The sequence below is a fragment of the Acomys minous genome (assembly GCF_964271855.1).
Source record: "Acomys minous genome assembly, chromosome: 2".
Taxonomy (NCBI): Eukaryota; Metazoa; Chordata; class Mammalia; order Rodentia; family Muridae; genus Acomys; species Acomys minous.
Genome location: NC_140484.1, coordinates 30,562,305 through 30,581,434, shown reverse-complemented (window position 1 = coordinate 30,581,434; position 19,130 = coordinate 30,562,305). Strand labels below are relative to the sequence as shown.

Sequence of the window (19,130 nt, the reverse complement as noted above, 5' to 3'; positions counted from 1 at the left end):
GAGATCACAGGCGTGGGCCACCACACCCAGTTTAGTTTTGCTGGAAATCAAACCTAGGCTTTGTAGTGACATCATTATGACTTGATGAGTTCTTAGTACATTTTCATATTTCATTACTTATTTTCTTTTCCTTAGTCGGTATAAAATGCGTACATGCATGTTTTTGAGTTTTCTGTTTTTAAGGTAAAATTTTTACTGAGTGTAAGCATCATTTTTATGTAAAATTATGAGTAAGACAATGTTAGTAAAAGAGTTCAGTGTCTAAATAGTGAACGTATGAAGAGCAGTGAATCGGGCTGGAGAGATGGCTCTGTGGTTTAAATGCACTGGCTATTTCTAGAGGACGAAGGGTCCATTTCTAGCATCCACATGGCGGCTCATAAATATCTGTAGCTTCAGTTCCAGGGTACCTGATGCCCTCTTCTGGCTCATACACAAAATAAATATTTATAAATTTTAAAAGAAAAAGAAGTAGTGGTATTCTTACATACAAGTGGCCAATAGCAACAAAATAATGAGGCTTTCAAAAAACAATTTTTAAAGCTTTAACTATTTAGAAATAATCTAAATAAGAAACAATATGGGTGTCAGAGTTTGCTTTCTAGTGCTGTATCTAAGCATCATGACCAAAAGCAACCTGGGCGAGGAAAGTGTTTAGTTCATGCTACCCCTTACAGCCCATCCTAAATGGAAGTCTCCTCCTCAGAGGAGGAGCCGAGAGTCAGGAACTGATGCACAGGCCCTGGAGAATCCCTGCTTACTGGTTTTCCCCACTATCTTGCTTAGGTACTTTTCCAATAAAACCTAGGCTCACCTGCACAAGAGTGGTACTACCCATAGTGGGCTGGGACCTTCCACATTGATCACTAATCAGAAATTATTTGCCTATAGGCCAATCTTAAGGAGGCAATTCCTTAACTGACATTTTCTTTTCTGTCTAACTCTAGCTTGAGTCAAGTTGACAAAAAAAAACCCACAAACAAATAAACAAACAAACAAAAAACCCACCTAATCAGCACCATGGGTAAATTAGAAACTTAGTTGAAAACTATGAGGAATGAGAACATAATGAAACTATCCCTAAGTACCGATGGTGCCCTGAGCCTCCTTGGATCAAATTTCATGAACGTTCAAGGCAAAGGGCTTGAATAAATATTTCTCCAAAGAAATGGTTGGCATGCAAATAGCTAATAGGCATTTGATACTCAATATCAAAAAGATATTCAATATCATGAGTCCTGTGAGAAATGTAAATCAAATGCATGATAGGTTAACAACCAAACCACTAAAATGGCAAAAGTAAAAAGGCAGACAATGAAAAATGATGGAAATTATTTGTATAATTAGAATGCCAATTAGTTAGCGTTGTTAGTGAAAATAGCAACCAGTGCTGTCATCATTTTGGAAAATGGTTGGCCATTTCCCCCAAAGATAAGTACAGTGTTACTAACATGCATCCACAAAAGCACTGTTCACAGAGTGTCATTCACATAAAAACAGAAGCAACTCAAATGCTTTTCAAGTGATGGATGGGTGAATAAGGTATGCCACATCATACAATCCAGTTAGAATTCGTTAGAAGGAAGGAATAAAGTATATGCTATGTGGATGAAACTTAAAAACATGCCAAGTAAATGAAGTCAGATAAAAAGACAACGTATCAGCTGTTATTTTGAATATGAAATGAGGAGACTAGAATTTGTAAAGGTGGTAGCTTGTAGCTAGAGGTTAACACGGTGACTTACTTGGGTGGAATTGCTAATGGTTGTGGAGAAAGAGTAAAAATGTAAAATTAAACCGTGGTGATACTGGTGCCACATTGAACACGACAAATCACTAAGCACTGTAAATGTCTAAGCTGCATGTAGAATGATTACATCTCAAAGTTTCACTTTCAAAAGTGGATATACTTAACTTTTCTTTAATAGATAAATTTTAATGTTAATTTTTCTAAAAGAAGGAGAAATTATTTGTTTGCACAGTAGATGCATTTTCAGATGCCTCTATTAATGTTAGTGGACTTAAGATTTTTGCTGACTTTTATATCTACATTTCTCGTTTTCTTTGATTGCTTCTCCTTCTACAAGCTATTATATGTTGCATCAAAGTGGGCTGTCTGTTGATTTTATAGTTACTTGGGTTTCATTTGCTGCTGCTCTTATTTGATGCTTTGTTTGTTTGTTTATGGAGACAGGGTGTTATTCTAGGTAGCCCAGGCCAGAACTCATGCTTCTCCGGCCTCGGCTTCAGCCTGTTGCGATTGCTTTACTCTATTTCTTGCATTTTCTGCTTAATTTATTATCATGTTAGCATCCAGAAATATTTTTGTTTACAATCTGATTTCAGCACTGCTATTTGTGGTTTCCAGCAAAGCATTAATGACTTTTAGTGTGTTGACAGTGGTTGGACAGACTTTGGTTTGTGCTTGAACTCTGGAGGCTGATAGAATATTTCAATTGTCTTGCAGGTTTTACTTTCCTCAGTGGTATTGCAGTGGCAGCAACAGAACCTATAGATACGGAGTGTCTCGTGGGGCTGAAGCTCCTCTTCTTGATGACTTTGTCATGTCTTACCTTTTTGCTCAGGTATAATTATACTATATTATATTATATTAATATTTTTGTATATGCATTAAACTAGAAATTTCTTCCTATGTAGCATATATCTTTCGTAGGGTAAGTCAGCTTCATGTGGGAAGATTGCCATTCTGACTTATAGAGAGATAAAGGGATAGTCTATTTGGTAATAATTTTTGATCTTATGATTTACAAATGTACTTTTGTTCTGATTCCTTGAATTGACCCTTTTGAAATCAGTTTCTTTTTCTTTTACAATTTAGGTCATTTTAAGGATTTTAAAAAAGATGTGAAATAAATTTAACAGCACAATTCATGTTACCATTAGGTGATAAACTTCTTTAGAGTCTTTAAAAAATAAATTTTGGATAATTTTAGGCTTATATGATAGACAGTAAAATGTAACAAAAGGAAGTAACATAAAAAAGGAGCTGTGATAGTTGGTAGGCTGCTCTGGGAAGGCTGGCCATATGTTGACACTTAGAGTGAGAACTGTGTTCAGCTATTTGTCCACAGTACTCTAATGATGCACTTTTGTAGTGTTATTTGAACATTTTGTAATACATTCTTCTCTATTATCTTGAATTAAACAGTAATTGAAATATTTTCTATTAAATTATTTTATGTTCATGGGCTGCTAGAATAACATGGACAGAAATTAGAAGAAAGCAAAGCAAAGGTACTGAGTTCCCTTGGGTATCTAGCCCAGTGTGTCAGGTTAAGTCTCTAATCAGACGTGTTAGCACAAGGGAAGAATAGCACGGAGCTTTACACCTCACATTCAGAAATCAAAGTATTGAAAAATACTTTCCTTTGGGGTGTGGGGCCACTTAGTTTTTTCATTATGGTAAAATGTACATAATAAATTTTAAAAGCATACCATTTTAAAATGGCCCATTGAGCACATTCACATGGCCTCACAGACTGTAACTGCCATCCGTCTCTGGAACAATGGCCATCTTTATATCCTTAAACAGTGTCAGATTGCAGTGTCATCTACTCCTTATATCATCCTTACTGTCATCTAAGCAGGACATACGTTCTGAGCACACTGTACTTTCTCTAAGCACATCTACTATTTTTAATTACCCTAGCAGGGAAAGAGACATGGCAAGACAAATTCACTGAAAAATGAAACAGAATGAATAATGATACAAAACACAAACTTCCACTGCATCATTATCAGTATCAAGGCAGCTTGTCCTGGTCCCAGGCAGACTACTAGTTTCTGTCTGTGACTGTGCCCTGTGCTTTCTTTTTGTTTCATCCCTCTGTCTTTGCTCTGGTTTGTATCCATCAACAATGTCTTTATCATTAAAAAAAAAATCACATGAGGTTTCAAATCTTCTATGAAACCTTTTCATTATGCCAACTGTATACAATCTTAGCTGTCTCCAGGCTTCTAAAGTAGCTGCTCTGTGGTACTTCATGTTATTTCACCTGGCATCATAATTATCTTCTTGCATATTTAGCTTCCAAAAAATTGTTTTTATTTTTGATGGGTTGAGACCACATCCTATGTTTCTTTCTATTCCACAGAAACTCTAGTACGATGTCTTCAGTATGAACTGAAATAAGTGTATATTTGATTAATTAATATTTATTTTAGTTTAGGCATTTTTATGTTTTTATGATAAAACTTCAGATGCACTCCTTTAATCACAGTGCTTGGGAGGCAGAGGCTGAGGTCAGTTTGGTCTACAGAGCAAGTTCTTGGACATCCAGGGCTACACAGAGAAACCCTGTGCCAAAAGACAAAACAAAAGAGAGATCTCACAGTGAGATAGTCAGTGTCTTTGTACATGAACTTTTCGCTAGTGTTTTGTGGTAAAAGATATAAAAATAAAAGCAGACGTTGATTTATGACTTTTAAATGCATATTTTTAGAGGTTAATTTATAGGATATAACATAATTAAATGTGACAGTGAAACCTGAGACATTTCCTTACACATTTTTGTTTTTCAGTGGAGGCATGATTTTGTACATGGATGGATAAAAGTACCCGTGACTCATGAAACTCAGGAAGAATGTCTTGGGATGGCAGTGCTAGATATGATGAGAATAGCTAAAGAAAAGGATCAGACTCCTCTGGCTGTCTACAACTCCATCAGGTAATTTCCTTTTGTGAAGAGTTAGGTACTTTGCATTCCCCATGTTTGCCCACACATTTTTATTTCATAATAAAAATGGTGGGTCATAGAGATGGCTCAGTGGGTAAACATACTTCCTGTATGACACAGAGACCTGAGTTCATATTCCTAGACCTCACACAGGCTGGTGGATGGTGTGCTTCTGTAACTGCAGTGATGGGTAGGTGAAGGAAGACAGACAGATCTCCAGTGCGTGACCGCCATTTCAGTCAACACAGTGAGACAGGCGCAGGTTGAGTAAGAGCCCCTGTCTCATAAAATAAGGTGGAGGGGCCAGAAAGATCGCTTCTCAGTAAAGGTGCTTGCTGTACCAGCATGATGACCTGAGGCTGATCCCTGAAGCCCACGTAGAGGCGGAAGGAAAGAACTGAGTCCACAGAGTTGCCTCTGGTCTCCAGGCAAGTGCTAGGGCAATGGCCCCCATATATATCATTCATAGACCCACAATAATATTAAATAAAATTTAAAAGTAGGGCCTAGAGAGATGGTTCAGTAGTTGTGATCCCTGCCTGCTTCCTCAGTGGACCCAGGTTTGATTACCCACATAGTAGCTCACCCTAGTCCAAGGCTATCTGATGCTCTCTTCTGATCTTTGCACATGCTCAAACATACATGCAGGCAAAAGTACAGAGCACGTAGGATAATAAACTATTTTGAAATTAAAAATAAGCTAGGTGGGAAGTGATAAAGAACCCACCTTGACTTGTGACCCTCACTTGAGGATGCACAGCAAGCACACCAGCACACGCAGGTGTATTCTCTGGCGTATACTGCACTCAATCAGAAACTAAGTAAAAAAACTGTAGGGCAAACTTTTTCTTAGTATAGCACACACTTTGTGAAAAAGAAGTGGGTTTTTGTAGTACAAAATATCTCAGGTACTCATTATTTAGTTTGCTTGTTCTGAAAAGACTAGGTAAGTTCAGAATAATGGAAGAAACACTTGAAGGGATAATATTTATAACTAGTTCTTATATTGTGCAAATAATCTGAAGCAATATTTTTCATATAATGGTTCATAATTTACATGTATCAGATTTCTGTCTGGCATACAAAAGAACTTCAGCACTTCCAAAAGGAGTTGTTTTGAATAGAAAGAAATTGTTAGGAGTTATTGAAGGTAAGCTCACAAGACAATGCCGACATTAAAGTATGTTTATATAACGAACAATAGTGTCCAACCAAATATGGCTGTTTCTAGAATTCAGATAAAATTTGGAGTATAGCATTATAGGAAATATTTGTAGCACAGAGCAATAAGTGCCAAAACTTATAAATCATCTCAGGAACATAAGATAATTAGAGGAAATGAAGTTTTAGACTGAGCACTCATTTCACTAGAGGAAGAAAATTAATATACCATATTCTTAACTATGTTGTCACTCAGAGACTGTGTATCAAATGAAAACTTAAAGGCTTTCACATGTATATGAGATAGTGGTTATGTCAGACATGCTTAGTGTGGGTAAAGGTAGAACTAATCTCCCAGTTTTGTTTTGTTTGTTGTCCGTGTGCTAGCTACAAGACATTCTTACCAAAGTGCGTTCGAGCAAAGATCCAAGACTATCATATTTTAACACGGAAGCGAATAAGGTACAGATTTCGCAGATTCATTCAGCAGTTCAGCCAATGCAAAGCCACTGCCAGAAACCTGAAACTTAAGTATCTTATAAACCTGGAAACCCTGCAGTCTGCCTTCTACACAGAGCAGTTTGAAGTAAAAGAATCTGCAAGAGGTTCTTCAGGTGAGGAGATTTTTGCAACCATTATAATAACTGGAAACGGTGGAATTCAGTGGTCAAGAGGGAAACATAAGGACAGTGAGACACTGACAGAACAGGTAATTCTTAATGATACATTCTTGTTCTTTGTTGTATTAAGTAGAGTGGCCGTAAAAGCAAAATAAATTTGATTATTTGAATATATTCTTGACTTTCTTTGCTAATAGAAATTTTATTTGTGTAAAGCCATCAAAGTTGTAACTGTAGTTTGTATTACAGTGTTGATAAATGTTTTCATAATTTTTGTGACAAAATAATTAGTAATGACTTTCTTAACAGTTTCAGAAAAGGATTGACTTTTTGAAGTGATTTTAAATTAACTTTGTTTCCTTTATTCTTTCACTATTATTGAAACTTAAGTATAATCATAAAGCTAATTAAATGAAAATTTTAAACTGATTTTGATAATATAATTTTATTATATTTGCATTGAAACATTTAAATTTGTTCACATATATCACTCATATATGGTTTGAGAGATTTAGTGTTATCATATTATTTTTGCCACAGTTGGTATTTGCCCAGTTTTCTGATAGTCATTCTTTTTTAATATTAATTGGGTTAAGTTCTAAAAATGTTCTCATTTTTAAGTCAAAACAGGTGCATAAACTTAGTCTTAGGACTCAACTTTAGGATCAGTAATCACATTTAATGCCTTACATTGTTCCCTAGAGCCCTTTAAAGAATGTTAAGTGACTATTATTTCCTTCTCAGGCCTTGTTTGAAATGGCACTGTAACATTCTCAATGCTCTTGATTACAGGATTTACAGTTATATTGCGATTTTCCTGATATTATTGATATCAGTATTAAGCAAGCAAACCAGGAATGCTCAAATGAAAGTAGAATTGTAACTATCCATAAACAGGATGGTAAAATTTTGGTAAGTTTGTATTAAGCAGTAGTAGTGGTTATACCCTAGACCTTTTCAGAAGCATTTTAGAGTCTTAATACTTGGATATTTTGGTTAGTTAAGTATGCTGTAAAAAACACTAGCCCAACAAACCTTTTATTGTCTGCAGATTTTTGTATGAATATCAATACTGTCTTAATACAGATGTTTATATATACTATGTTTTACTCATTTTTATAAATAAAAGCTCAGTCCCTCCTGCTCTCTTTTGTTAACTCTGAGTTGAACTTAATTCCCTCTTGTTTAGACTTTAAGCAGTGTGCGGGAGGAGGAGAAGGCATATTATCCTGTATTATAGGGTAGAGGCACGCTCTTCTATTTTCCTACATCCTGTATTAGTAATATGATAATAGCAGCAGTGTCCGTGGAATCATCATCTCTCTTACATTGAATCCGTTGGTGTTCTGAATCCCATTTTGTCCTGTTTTTCTATGTGCACCAACTGTTGGTATTCTACTGGAGACTCTGGCAATTTAGAAATCAACTTGGAATTTTCGTTGTTTTTGTTTTTTGTGAGACAGGATCTCACTATGTAGCTTTGGTTGTCCTAGAACTCTTTCTGGAGACCAGGCTGGCCTGGAGCTCACAGAGGTTTGCCTGCCTCTGCCTGCTGAGTGCTGGGATTAAAGGCGTGTGACATTGTGCCCAGTGTAGGAGATAGTTTTATATTTTTATGATTTTGAACTTTCTCACCCAAGAACATAGTTCTCACCCAAGAACATCTGTGTGTTCACATAATATGTTGCATTGCACAAGAATATTTTGAAACTTCTGATGATAATTTTCAATTTTTTGGTTAAGTTTAATTCAACATACTTCATTTTTCTCACTGCTATAAATGGGTCTTTATTTTTAAATTATTTAATCGCATTAATTATTTTGATAGATGGAATATAAGTACTTTTAATATGTATATGTGTTTTTCCATTAGATAAAGTTTTCCATTAGATAAAGTGGCATTATATGTTTTTATATATATATGTATTTTAACAAAACTCACCGCATAGTTCTATATATAAACACTTCAGTTTCTAGTTCATGTATTTTAGGCTGAGCAGTATATAAAAATAAGTGTTCAAATTTATAACTAATCTCAACCTTTATGTAGGTGAACTTTCTAATTGACTCTAGCTGGGTCATTGAAGGTCATTAAATATGAATGTTTAGTGACTGACTGGGAAGGCTGGCTAAGCCCGTGTTTGTGATTTTAAGTGTCAGGTGAGGCTGTGTAACTGGAAGTAATGAAAGAGATCTGAACAATTTAGAGGAAATTCATCTATAGTAGAGTGTGGAGAAATTGTAACATTTGAACTTGATTGATTTTAATTACATGCTTTCCTTTTCTGATTAGGAGATAGAACTTAGCTCATTAAAAGAAGCCTTGTCATTTGTGTCATTAATTGATGGGTACTACAGACTAACTGCGGATGCACACCATTACCTCTGTAAAGAGGTCGCACCTCCTGCCGTGCTCGAAAACATCCACAGCAACTGCCACGGTCCAATTTCGTGAGTAACGCTGAAGTTAAAGTACAGTTCTAAGGCACTGGCTCAGTACATACGCATAAGGCCCCAAGCTTGAAGTCCAGGCACTCACGTAAAAAACCGGACAAAGCTGTGTGCCTGTGATTCTAACACTGGGCGCAGAAACAGGCATATTGTGAGAGCTTTTAGGCTAGCTGGGCAGCTGAGAGCCTCAGGTTCAGTGAGAGACCTTTTCTCAAAGCAGTAAGACAGAGCTAGAAAGGAAGACCATGCTGTCCTGGTCTCCAGGGAGATACACTTTTCAGAGGCAAATGTTGTTTAGCCACATAGTCAGCCCTTATCTGACTTCATGGTGCGACTGGCTGCACATCCAAAATAATACTTAACAGTTTGTCTGCCTTGGGCTGTAGCTCAGTGTTCAATCACTGTCCCTGAAAGCAAACAAACGAAAACTCCTCAGTTTATGTTTTATTAACTTTGAAGTACTAGTGAGGAACCATTGTGCTAAATTTGAAATTTGACATTGTTTTTATATAGTCTAACCTCAACTGAAGCTTAAACACAATGTGTGTTATACCCATGTTTCTCGTTAGTACTGTGCTGTGGAACTTTCCACAGTGCTGAAAAGGCTTGGTGTTTGGATAGTCTAATTATAGTTTAGACTTTATATTTAATTCTATTTTAATTTCTTTATACATGACTAAGAATTACTGTTCTAGTTTGCTTTCTGTTGCCAAACAGAAAAGCAATTTGAGAAGAAAAGGATTTTTAATTGGCTTATATGTCAGGCCACAGTCCTCACAGAGGGAAGTCAGCACCGGCAGCATCCTGGCTGCTCTCCTTGCTTATGCGCAGGCCACCTGCCTGAGGAGAGTACCACACAGAGTAGGCTGCACCCCCACGTCAGCTAACGTCCCCAGATAGCTCCCCAGAGATGGCCACAGGCCCCCTTTCCACAGAGATGGCCACAGGCCCCCTTCCACAGAGATGGCCACAGGCCCCCTTCCACAGAGATGGCCACAGGCCCCCTTCCACAGAGATGGCCACAGGCTCCCCTTCCACAGAGATGGCCACAGGCCCCCCTTCCACAGAGATGGCCACAGGCCCCCCTTCCACAGAGATGGTCACAGGCCCCCTTCCACAGAGATGGCCACAGGCCCCCTTCCACAGAGATGGCCACAGGCTCCCCTTCCACAGAGATGGCCACAGGCCCCCCTTCCACAGAGATGGTCACAGGCCCCCTTCCACAGAGATGGCCACAGGCTCCCCTTCCACAGAGATGGCCACAGGCCCCCCTTCCACAGAGATGGCCACAGGCCCCCCTTCCCGTTGACACTGCCTGTTCCCACCGGACTCTTGGTTGTTTCAGCTTGATGATAAGAACTCACAGGCCATGTGACTCACACCTCTGCAGACTTTCAGATTTTTATATGTTACGTCTTGCTTTCAGGTGCTACATTTTCAATTTTATGAACATAGTAATTCTTTTTCTTTTTTGCATATAGTAGATTTTAAAATTAGTATTTTCTAGTCACTGTGGGTCTTTGTTAGATTTGATACTGTTTTAAATATAGAAAGACAATTTTGTATTAGTACTTATGGGATAGACGAGACATGAGAAATACATTATAATATACTGTTCTCACTGTAAAATGAAGTTTTATCAGACTATGTTTTTTCATTACTAAATTTATAATTAAAATGATGATTTTTCTTTATGGGTTTACTGTTTCATATTGTCTTAAAAAATAATATAATTGCCAGGTATGGCAGCACACGCCTATAATGCTAGTGCTTGGGAAGGCAGAGAGAGGCAGGTCTCTGTGAGTTCAAGGCCAGCTTGGTCTACAAAATGAGTCCAGGACAGCCAAAGCTACACAGAGAAACCCTGTCTTGAAAAATAAAACAAAACAAAAACCCCCAAATAATAATTATCCCTTGAATTGGTTTGAGCTCATTAAAAAAATAACTTGATACATTGATTTCTTTTGAAAAAAATTTGTGAATATATATAGTAGGGAGGTCTTCTGAAAGTTGTTTTTTTTTTATTTGATTGTTGTAACATTTTTCATAGTTACATGTACATGCTGCCACTCATATTGTTTCTTCTTAACTTTTAGAATGGATTTTGCCATTAGTAAACTAAAGAAGGCAGGTAACCAGACTGGACTGTATGTACTTCGATGTAGCCCTAAGGACTTTAACAAATACTTTCTGACCTTTGCTGTTGAGGTTAGTGCATCAAATTTATTAATAGCAACATATTGTATAATCTGTATTTCTCTATCATGAAGTATTTTATTCTTAGCACTTACAAGTATAGTTCTTGTCAGTGGCATAATAATGCTTAGCTTACCTTAATATACTACAAAATAAATAACCCATGAAGTTAATATAAATGTAAAAATGATGATAATTTCTTTCTTTATATTTGATGTTCATTTTGCTTTTTGATGTTTCAGTATTAACCATATGTCAAGTGGTATTTCATCAAGCATACTCAAGTCAGCTCACAATTAAACAAAATCAAATCATGGACAGGAAAATAAGTAAAAAGAACATTTTCTGATTACTAGAAATGTTACTAACGGGAACAAAGCAGACAACAGGAACATAACAGATAGTACTTTAAGCTAGAATTTGTGTTTTAAATGGAAGAGTGCAATGGATCTCATCGTTAAATGCACATGACCTTGGATCTCATTCAAGATTGTTTACTATCTATAGTTATCTTAAAAATATGTGCAAGGCATTGCACATATATTGTATCATGGTGATCATGATGGCTAAAGCCTTTACAATGAATATAGTATTTAATAAAGTACTTAAAATTAAAAAAAAAATATGTGCAAGGCAGCTGCACGGTCTAAACCTTGAGAAGATTTGTAACGACATCCATATTTATTTTACTTTTTGAAGATGCTGAAAGTAAAGATGTTATTCAATTATTTTCATAAAAGCAATTATCTTGTACTCAGCACATATAGAGAAGGAATTGTCTTTATATGCAGAGCATGTATGTCATCATTTTACCATTACATAAGCTGACAGGTCCAGCTTCAGAGTCCTTTCTTACAGCATACGACTGTCTGGTGTGTGAAATTATTAACTAAAAATGCACGAATCTTTGTTTATCGTATGTGCCTAATACATCTAATATTATTAGAGGACTAGGATACTCTCTAATACATCTCTCATTGTCATATGTGCTTAATACATATGATATTAGTAGAGAATTATTATTAGGAATTAGAGAACAAATGATACAAACCTATGTTTCAGAAACCTATCTGTTGGAAATAAAAAAATTTAAAGTCAACAACAACAACAAAAATTTAAAGTATACTAAAAATACTCAATTAAGCATTGTGATTAATATAGACCAAAATAAACAATATCAGAGAAGATCTTATTTATTCAGAAAGAGCTTTTAGAGTACAAAAGACATGAGGTTGTCTTGAGGGATTAACAGTTGTTTTATAAATGGCTCAAAGTAGGATGAATAAAGTAATGAAAAGCAGGTCAAATTGTTAAGATGAGTGAAGTACCTCATAGGGCAAATATTAGAGATAATTATAAAAACAAAATAGTGTACAATGGAATGCTAATTCTTTGCTTGTGGGAAGGGGTTAATCCTGTTAGGGAGGGCCTCAACAATAAACTACTCAGTGAAGTGAATTAAGGACAGAGGTGGAGGGAGCGTGAGCTTATGGAGGTCAATGTGCCGCAGCGTGTTAGACAAAGGTTAGACAAAGGGAGGCTGTTCCAGATGCTGGCGTTACTCAGTGTTTCTTCCAGTGAAGTCAGTGGCTGGGCTCTTCTGGAGGGCTGGCACTGTGACTAGATGCCTACCTCAGACATCTTTAGGATTTAAACTCAAGTGTCTACCTACTCTGTCGGTTCTTTTTATGTTCTCCTTTTGGCTGAATATTCAGCATGATTACCATTCTGATGTTTTCCTCCTTTTTGTAACTAAACTTGCATAGCGAGACAGTGTCATTGAATATAAACACTGTTTGATTACGAAGAACGAGAACGGGGAGTACAACCTCAGTGGCACTAAGAGGAACTTCAGTAGCCTTAAGGACCTCCTGACCTGCTACCAGATGGAAACTGTGCGCTCAGACAGCATCGTCTTCCAGTTTACCAAATGCTGCCCCCCGAGGCCGAAAGGTAGCTCTGCAGACATGCTCCTCGTGGGCTGTGTGGGGGTGGTGCTTGGAAAAGAAGCAGCCAAGAGGCAGTGCTGTATGAGAAAGCAAGCTGATTTTTCTGGTGTGCTTTGGTCCTTAGAGCCCGAAAGTGACTGGAAGCTCCAGTCTAGATGCTATTTTAAAGATCATTGCTTGGAGCTCTTGAGCCATTTACTTTTATCCCACTTCTAAACTGCCAAACGTCACCACCAAATTCCTGTGTATTTTAAGCTAATACTTTCATGATGATTTTAGGATTTTAGTTTCTTGTTTTTTAAAATAAAATAGCAAGATTGGAAATCTCTTAAAATAACTTCTTTAAAGTTCTGGGGAAAAAATTCTGTTAAGAAACGATTGTAAGTTTGAATGTGTTTCTTAGCTGGTAAGATTACATCAGTCAGAGTTGAAAAATAAAACTGCTAAAATAACTAAGCAGCTACTGAGAGTTTCTTAGACACAGAGCACACTCACATCACTTACCTTAGAGTAATTCATAATTTTGGTATGCTTTGATTATACACATGGATAAGAAACATAGAAATGTCTTTTTTTTTTTCAGATAAATCGAACCTTCTCATCTTCAGAACAAATGGTATTTCTGATGTTCAGATCTCACCAACATTACAGAGACATAATAATGTGAACCAAATGGTGTTTCACAAAATCAGGAATGAAGATTTGATATTTGTAAGCCATTAGATATTGACAATTTTTGTCCCTTTAAAGCAATGTTTTTTTAATTTTTACCTGATCTTACATTCATATTATCATTGGCATATTTCATTATAACATATTATAATATCTTACTTTAATTTTAAGATTCATATAATTTTTATAATTATAAAATTAATAAATCAGAAATATGCCAATCTTACAGCAGAAATTAGCAAAATTAATTAATAATGGAGTTATATTCTCTTCTCAGAAATTTAAAATGTCCCTTTGAAACTCTAAAAATTAAAAATCTTCTACAAAAGACATCTGTCTTAGAGCTCCCATATATGCAAAAAAGTGAGGTGAATTCAGTAGATTATCTTTAGGGAACTCAAAACTAAATGGAATGCAAGAGGTGATGATTTGGCTAGAATGTGGTCTATGAGAGGCCTAGGTTTTAGTCCTTTTATCCTAGAGGTTAAAATGAAAAGTAGAGGGCTTGATCCTAGGTTTGTTCAAGGGCAAGGAATAAAAGTGAGGCTTATCTCTGAATAGAGCTAAGACCAGCAAGGCCTGCATCCTTTTGAAAATTTTACCTACTAGCAAGAGGAAAAGAACATTAATATTGTCTGTTTTAATTGACTTAGTGAGAAACAAAGAGGGGTTATACGCTTCGGAGCTTAGGCTTCGTTGTATTACCTTTGTGGTCTGAGAAACACTAAGCCAGTAAGTTGAAGATGATACCAAAGATGCTTGTGAGAAACACATGTAGACTTTTTGTAAAGCGCACTCTGATCCAGGAATACAGTTCCAGCACTTGGGGGAGAGAGAGAGGTATAGCAGGAGTTCCAGGTTGTTCGTAGCCACATATAGAGTTGAAGGCTACTCTAGGCTATATGAGACCTTGTTAAAAAAAAAAAAAGTAAAGAGAGAGAGAAAGAAAGAAAGAAAAAAGAAAAAATTTCTCTTAATTCAGGCTTCCAGGATTCCCATGGATAAAACTACTCCAAGCATGAGCTTTTAATTTAAAAATTGAAACATAAAGCCGGGCTTGGTGGTGCATACCTGTAATCCCAGCACTTGGGAGGTAGAGGCTGGCAGATCTCTGTGAATTCGAGGCCAGCCTGGTCTAGAAAGTGAGTCTAGGACAACCAAGACTGTTACACAGAGAAACCTCTTCTCAAAAAAACCAAAACAATAACAACAACAACAACAACAACAACAAAGAAAAACAAAACAAAAAGAAAGAAAGGAAGAAAGACAAACTGAAACATACAGTGAAATTATCCAGGAGTAAGTAGAGGTCATCAAACCAAACATCATACTTAAACTTCTAATAATTTCACACAGTTTCCAAGTAGAGACCATAAAGTGTAGGTATCTTTAAAGAGGAGTTGAAAACAGTAAAAATGAAAACATTTACTTAAAAGGCAAAATTCCAAGGAAAAAGGAATAGATACGAAAAATCTGCTTGTACTTGCCACCATCAGAAGTGTAGAAAGCAAATTATTCATCCACCACTGAAATGAGTCAGTGAATTAGAAGACAGAGCCGTTGTGTGTAGCTCAGTGATAATGCATTTGTATAGTATGTACAAAGTCCGACTTTAATCACAGCACCTCAAGTTTAACAACAAACCTCAAGATTTTTAAATGAAGTTTATTAGCTTATGCCTGTCATTCCTGTCCTGAAGAGACTGAGGTAGGAAGTTTGAGGCCAGCTTGGCGTGTAATAGTGAATTCCAGGCCACCCTCAGCCTCAGAAACAGTGAGAGGTCGGACAGGGGGGTAGAGAGGGGCAGAGGGAGCAGGACAGAGAGGGTGGAAGTAGAGAGGACGAGCAATGGCAGGAGGGCGATGCATTGGTTTTCGTGTACAACAGAAGCCAGAGCAGCCAGGGAGCTTGACTGCTGCAGGAGTACTGCATAGCAGAGCTCGTACGTGGACACAGGCAGCAGCGCTTCAGAATGCAGGTTCCAGCAGTTACGCTGGTAAGACTCATGAAGAGTGTTAGTTCTCACAGTACTGGTGGTAGCTGTTGCCTCATGCGTATCTAGTTTATTTCATGCTTTGGTGCTGTCATGTATTTATTCACTTACTAACCAAAGCAGTTCTGCAGGAAAATGTATTATTGCTCATTCTGTGAAGGATCCAAGGCATACGGAGTTCAAGGCCAGCCTGGGCCGCACAGTGAAAAAGAAAAGAGAAGGAGGAGTGGGAGGGGGCAGTGACACCAGGCGGAAGCACAGAGGGATTATGTAGCCTCCAGGAAGCCAAACAGTGGGGAGTAGTGAGAAACAAATGAGGTGCTCCCCCTCCACACACCTTCCTATTAAACTAGGAGGAAGCCTAAGGAAAAGGATCATTTGTAAACAAACTTAGGCAAACCCTGACTCTAAGAAGTGTAACAATATAGCCATTGCAGGAGATGTGAAAGTGTAATAGAGTGAAAATAAACTTTATTAATCCTTTTTATTTTTTGTTCTTCACTATTATTTAAGGAAGAATAGACAATTTCATACCTCAAATTTAGATTCAGTTTATAACCAAAATGTTTCCCATTTAAAAATAGTTTTGTCATTGAATGCATTTCCTGATTCCTCTATTTCATCTGTCTTTACTTACTTCCCACTTACCTCTTTTTATTCTAAAGAATGAAAGTCTTGGCCAAGGTACTTTTACAAAAATTTTTAAAGGTGTAAGAAGAGAAGTTGGAGACTATGGCCAACTGCATGAAACAGAAGTTCTTTTGAAAGTTCTGGATAAAGCACATAGAAACTATTCAGAGGTGTGTATGCTTCTTGGATCCTTTATATGTCTTCTTATACTGTGTAAAGATGTATATTCATAAGCACATTGAATGCATGTGTGAGGCTTCAGAATTATAAAATTGTAATGCGTTCATTGCATCTACTAATTGTGCATAAAATAGGTTTCATTATGGAATATTACACACAGAGAGAATACATTTCAAGCGTTCAGTCTCTGTTACCTTCTCCCGTCCTTCCTCCCAATGATCCTCTTTCTCTTCCAATTAACCTGTTCTACTTTTGTGTCTCTTAAGTGCGTGCATATGTGACTGTATGCACTTCACTAGGATTGCTTACATGAGTGTGGGTGAAGGTTTGTTTATAGGAATAGAGTCACCTTAGCAGTGGCTCCGCTATTGAAGACCTATGTCTCCATGACCTATTAACCAGTAAAATCCTCTGGGAGGAGTGGGTCCCATGAGCTCCACCTCATGCTCCATGAAAGAGCATTGAGGGGCCTCATCTTGTGTGTGTCAGGGCAGGGAAACACAACTGCTTTGAGTTCAAGTGCATCATCACGTCAAGGCCAGAAGTCAGTGTTCCATGCTGCCCTTTTCTGCATTTTCACATTTTCCCCCTCCTACAGTGGTCCTTGTAGGGTATATTAATTACTTTTCCATTGAGAGTGTATAATAGCAGAGAAAGCATGGTATATTACAGGAGAGGGCTAGCTGATAACTTTTTTCATTCAAGTACCAGTGAGGGTGCAGTAAGAACAGACAAAGCCTTCAACTATCACCTCCAATAACTATGTCTGCTAGTAAGGCTCTACCCCTAAAGACCCTATAATCCTAAATAGCACTAGCAGCCAAAGACCAAGTGTTTAGATACATAGCCATATACGTGGCGTTTCTTACTCAAGCAACCACACAAGGGTGATATAGATGTCTTATTTATGGCTGAGAATTTGAGAGTCACTTATTCTCTGCACTTTGACCAGTTATCAGCCTCTGTGGTCACTGCTGACCACTGTGAAAAGAAGCTTCTCCAGACCAAAGCTGGCAGCGTCACTACCCTGTGGGAAGAAACAGTTATTTTAAGGGCAATTGCGTGGGGGATGCCATGTTCCCCATTTAACAAGACAGGAGTAGGACTTTTACCACTCAGGCCTATGGCCTCCCCTGTCACAAACTTTTGACCAGGTTTAGAGTACCAGGCATGAATGCCTCCAGTGAAGCAGGTCTCAAATCAATCAGAAAGCAACCTGTCACCCCCATAAAGCACGTGTCACTGCCACACCTTTAGGCATATCTTGTCTGGTGGATTGGCATTGTTACATACAGGATCATAGTTGAGTAAGACTGTTGATGCCAGTTTTGCCCCAGCAGCCAGCACTGTGAGGGCTAGCTAACAGGGAGCAAGCTTCCAGCCAAGTTCCGGCATGATTTATCTATGTCCGTGACTAAGGTGTGTTGCATCTTCAGCTGTAGGCTCTTACAGTCTTGCCTGACGCACAACCAACAGCAGTGATAACTTCCTCAGCCTCACTGGCCAACCATGCATAGGGAGGTGGCCCACCCCGGCACTGGATTGCCACTTAACAACATGGGCTTCTGGGAACAATCTAAATACACAAGATCTCTCTCTTCAAACTCTTAGGGCTTTTGTTTATTTTTCATTAGCTTACAGATTGTCTGATGTACATAAAAGTTTCACACATTAGTTTTTATTGGTTATCTCCCCCTTTCCTCTGTCTTTACTTCTCTCCTATCTTTGAGTCTTTTCACCTCTAGTGTTTCCCCTTCTTTTATATTTGTACATTCTGTGACCCCCTCTTCCCTTTAAAGAGTCTTCTTTCCCTCTCATGAGCTCTTGGGTAGTATTTGCACTCCACACATATATCTAAATTCACATGCCTAAAAATTAAAAGGTGGAATTCACAAATGAAAGAGAGCATGTGACACTTGTCTTTTGAGTTGAGGTGAGTTACCTCACTTAAACTGTGTTTCCGCTTCGATCTATTTTCCTTCAAACTTAATTTCACTTTTCTCTATGACTACATGGTATCTCATTGTGTCCCTGCATTGTGTTTTCATTATCCACTTATCAGTTGATGGACACCTAGGCAGATTCCATCTCCTTGCTATTGTGAGTATAGCAGCAATATGTATGGCTCTGTAGGGATCTCTAGTAGGATGCAGAGTCCTGTAAAACAGTCTTCCGTAAGCAGTAATCATTTCAGGAAGTGAAGGGACATTGATAGTACTGTGTGTATGAAGCATTAGTTATTATGGGCATAAGTGCAAAGAAAAACAAAAAAGAAACCACCCTAAGACTAGAGAACGGTCCTGGGAGAAGAGGGGTCTTAAGGTAGGAATAGAGGTAGGAAGGAGGATGAGGGCATTTGGCAAAAGGTAGACTGCAGAGAGAGTGGGAAAATGATAATGTAAAAAGCCCTGTCTCCCATCTGCAAACCAAACCAGACCAGATTCTTTAAGAGAAGAAAAAGTAAAAGAAAAGAAAAGAAAAGAAAGAAAAAAAGATCAGTGCAGAGCAGGGACAAGTTAGCCTGCTAAGTGACATTGGATATTAAACAATGATTAGATGTAGAAAGAGCTGGATTGAAATA

At 37.7% G+C, this 19,130-nt stretch overlaps 1 protein-coding gene across 1 annotated transcript in view; it reads left to right on the top strand.

The window, feature by feature from the left end:
- Nucleotides 1–19,130, top strand: part of JAK2 (Janus kinase 2) — a 64,290-nt gene that overhangs the window by 25,319 nt on the left and 19,841 nt on the right. The window contains exons 5-13 of the mRNA XM_084750014.1: nt 2,468–2,585; nt 4,543–4,688; nt 6,246–6,567; nt 7,271–7,390; nt 8,772–8,929; nt 11,026–11,137; nt 12,892–13,078; nt 13,658–13,785; nt 16,405–16,539. Of these exons, the coding sequence (XP_084606140.1) occupies nt 2,468–2,585; nt 4,543–4,688; nt 6,246–6,567; nt 7,271–7,390; nt 8,772–8,929; nt 11,026–11,137; nt 12,892–13,078; nt 13,658–13,785; nt 16,405–16,539 (1,426 nt within the window). The remainder of the gene's footprint in view (nt 1–2,467; nt 2,586–4,542; nt 4,689–6,245; nt 6,568–7,270; nt 7,391–8,771; nt 8,930–11,025; nt 11,138–12,891; nt 13,079–13,657; nt 13,786–16,404; nt 16,540–19,130) is intronic.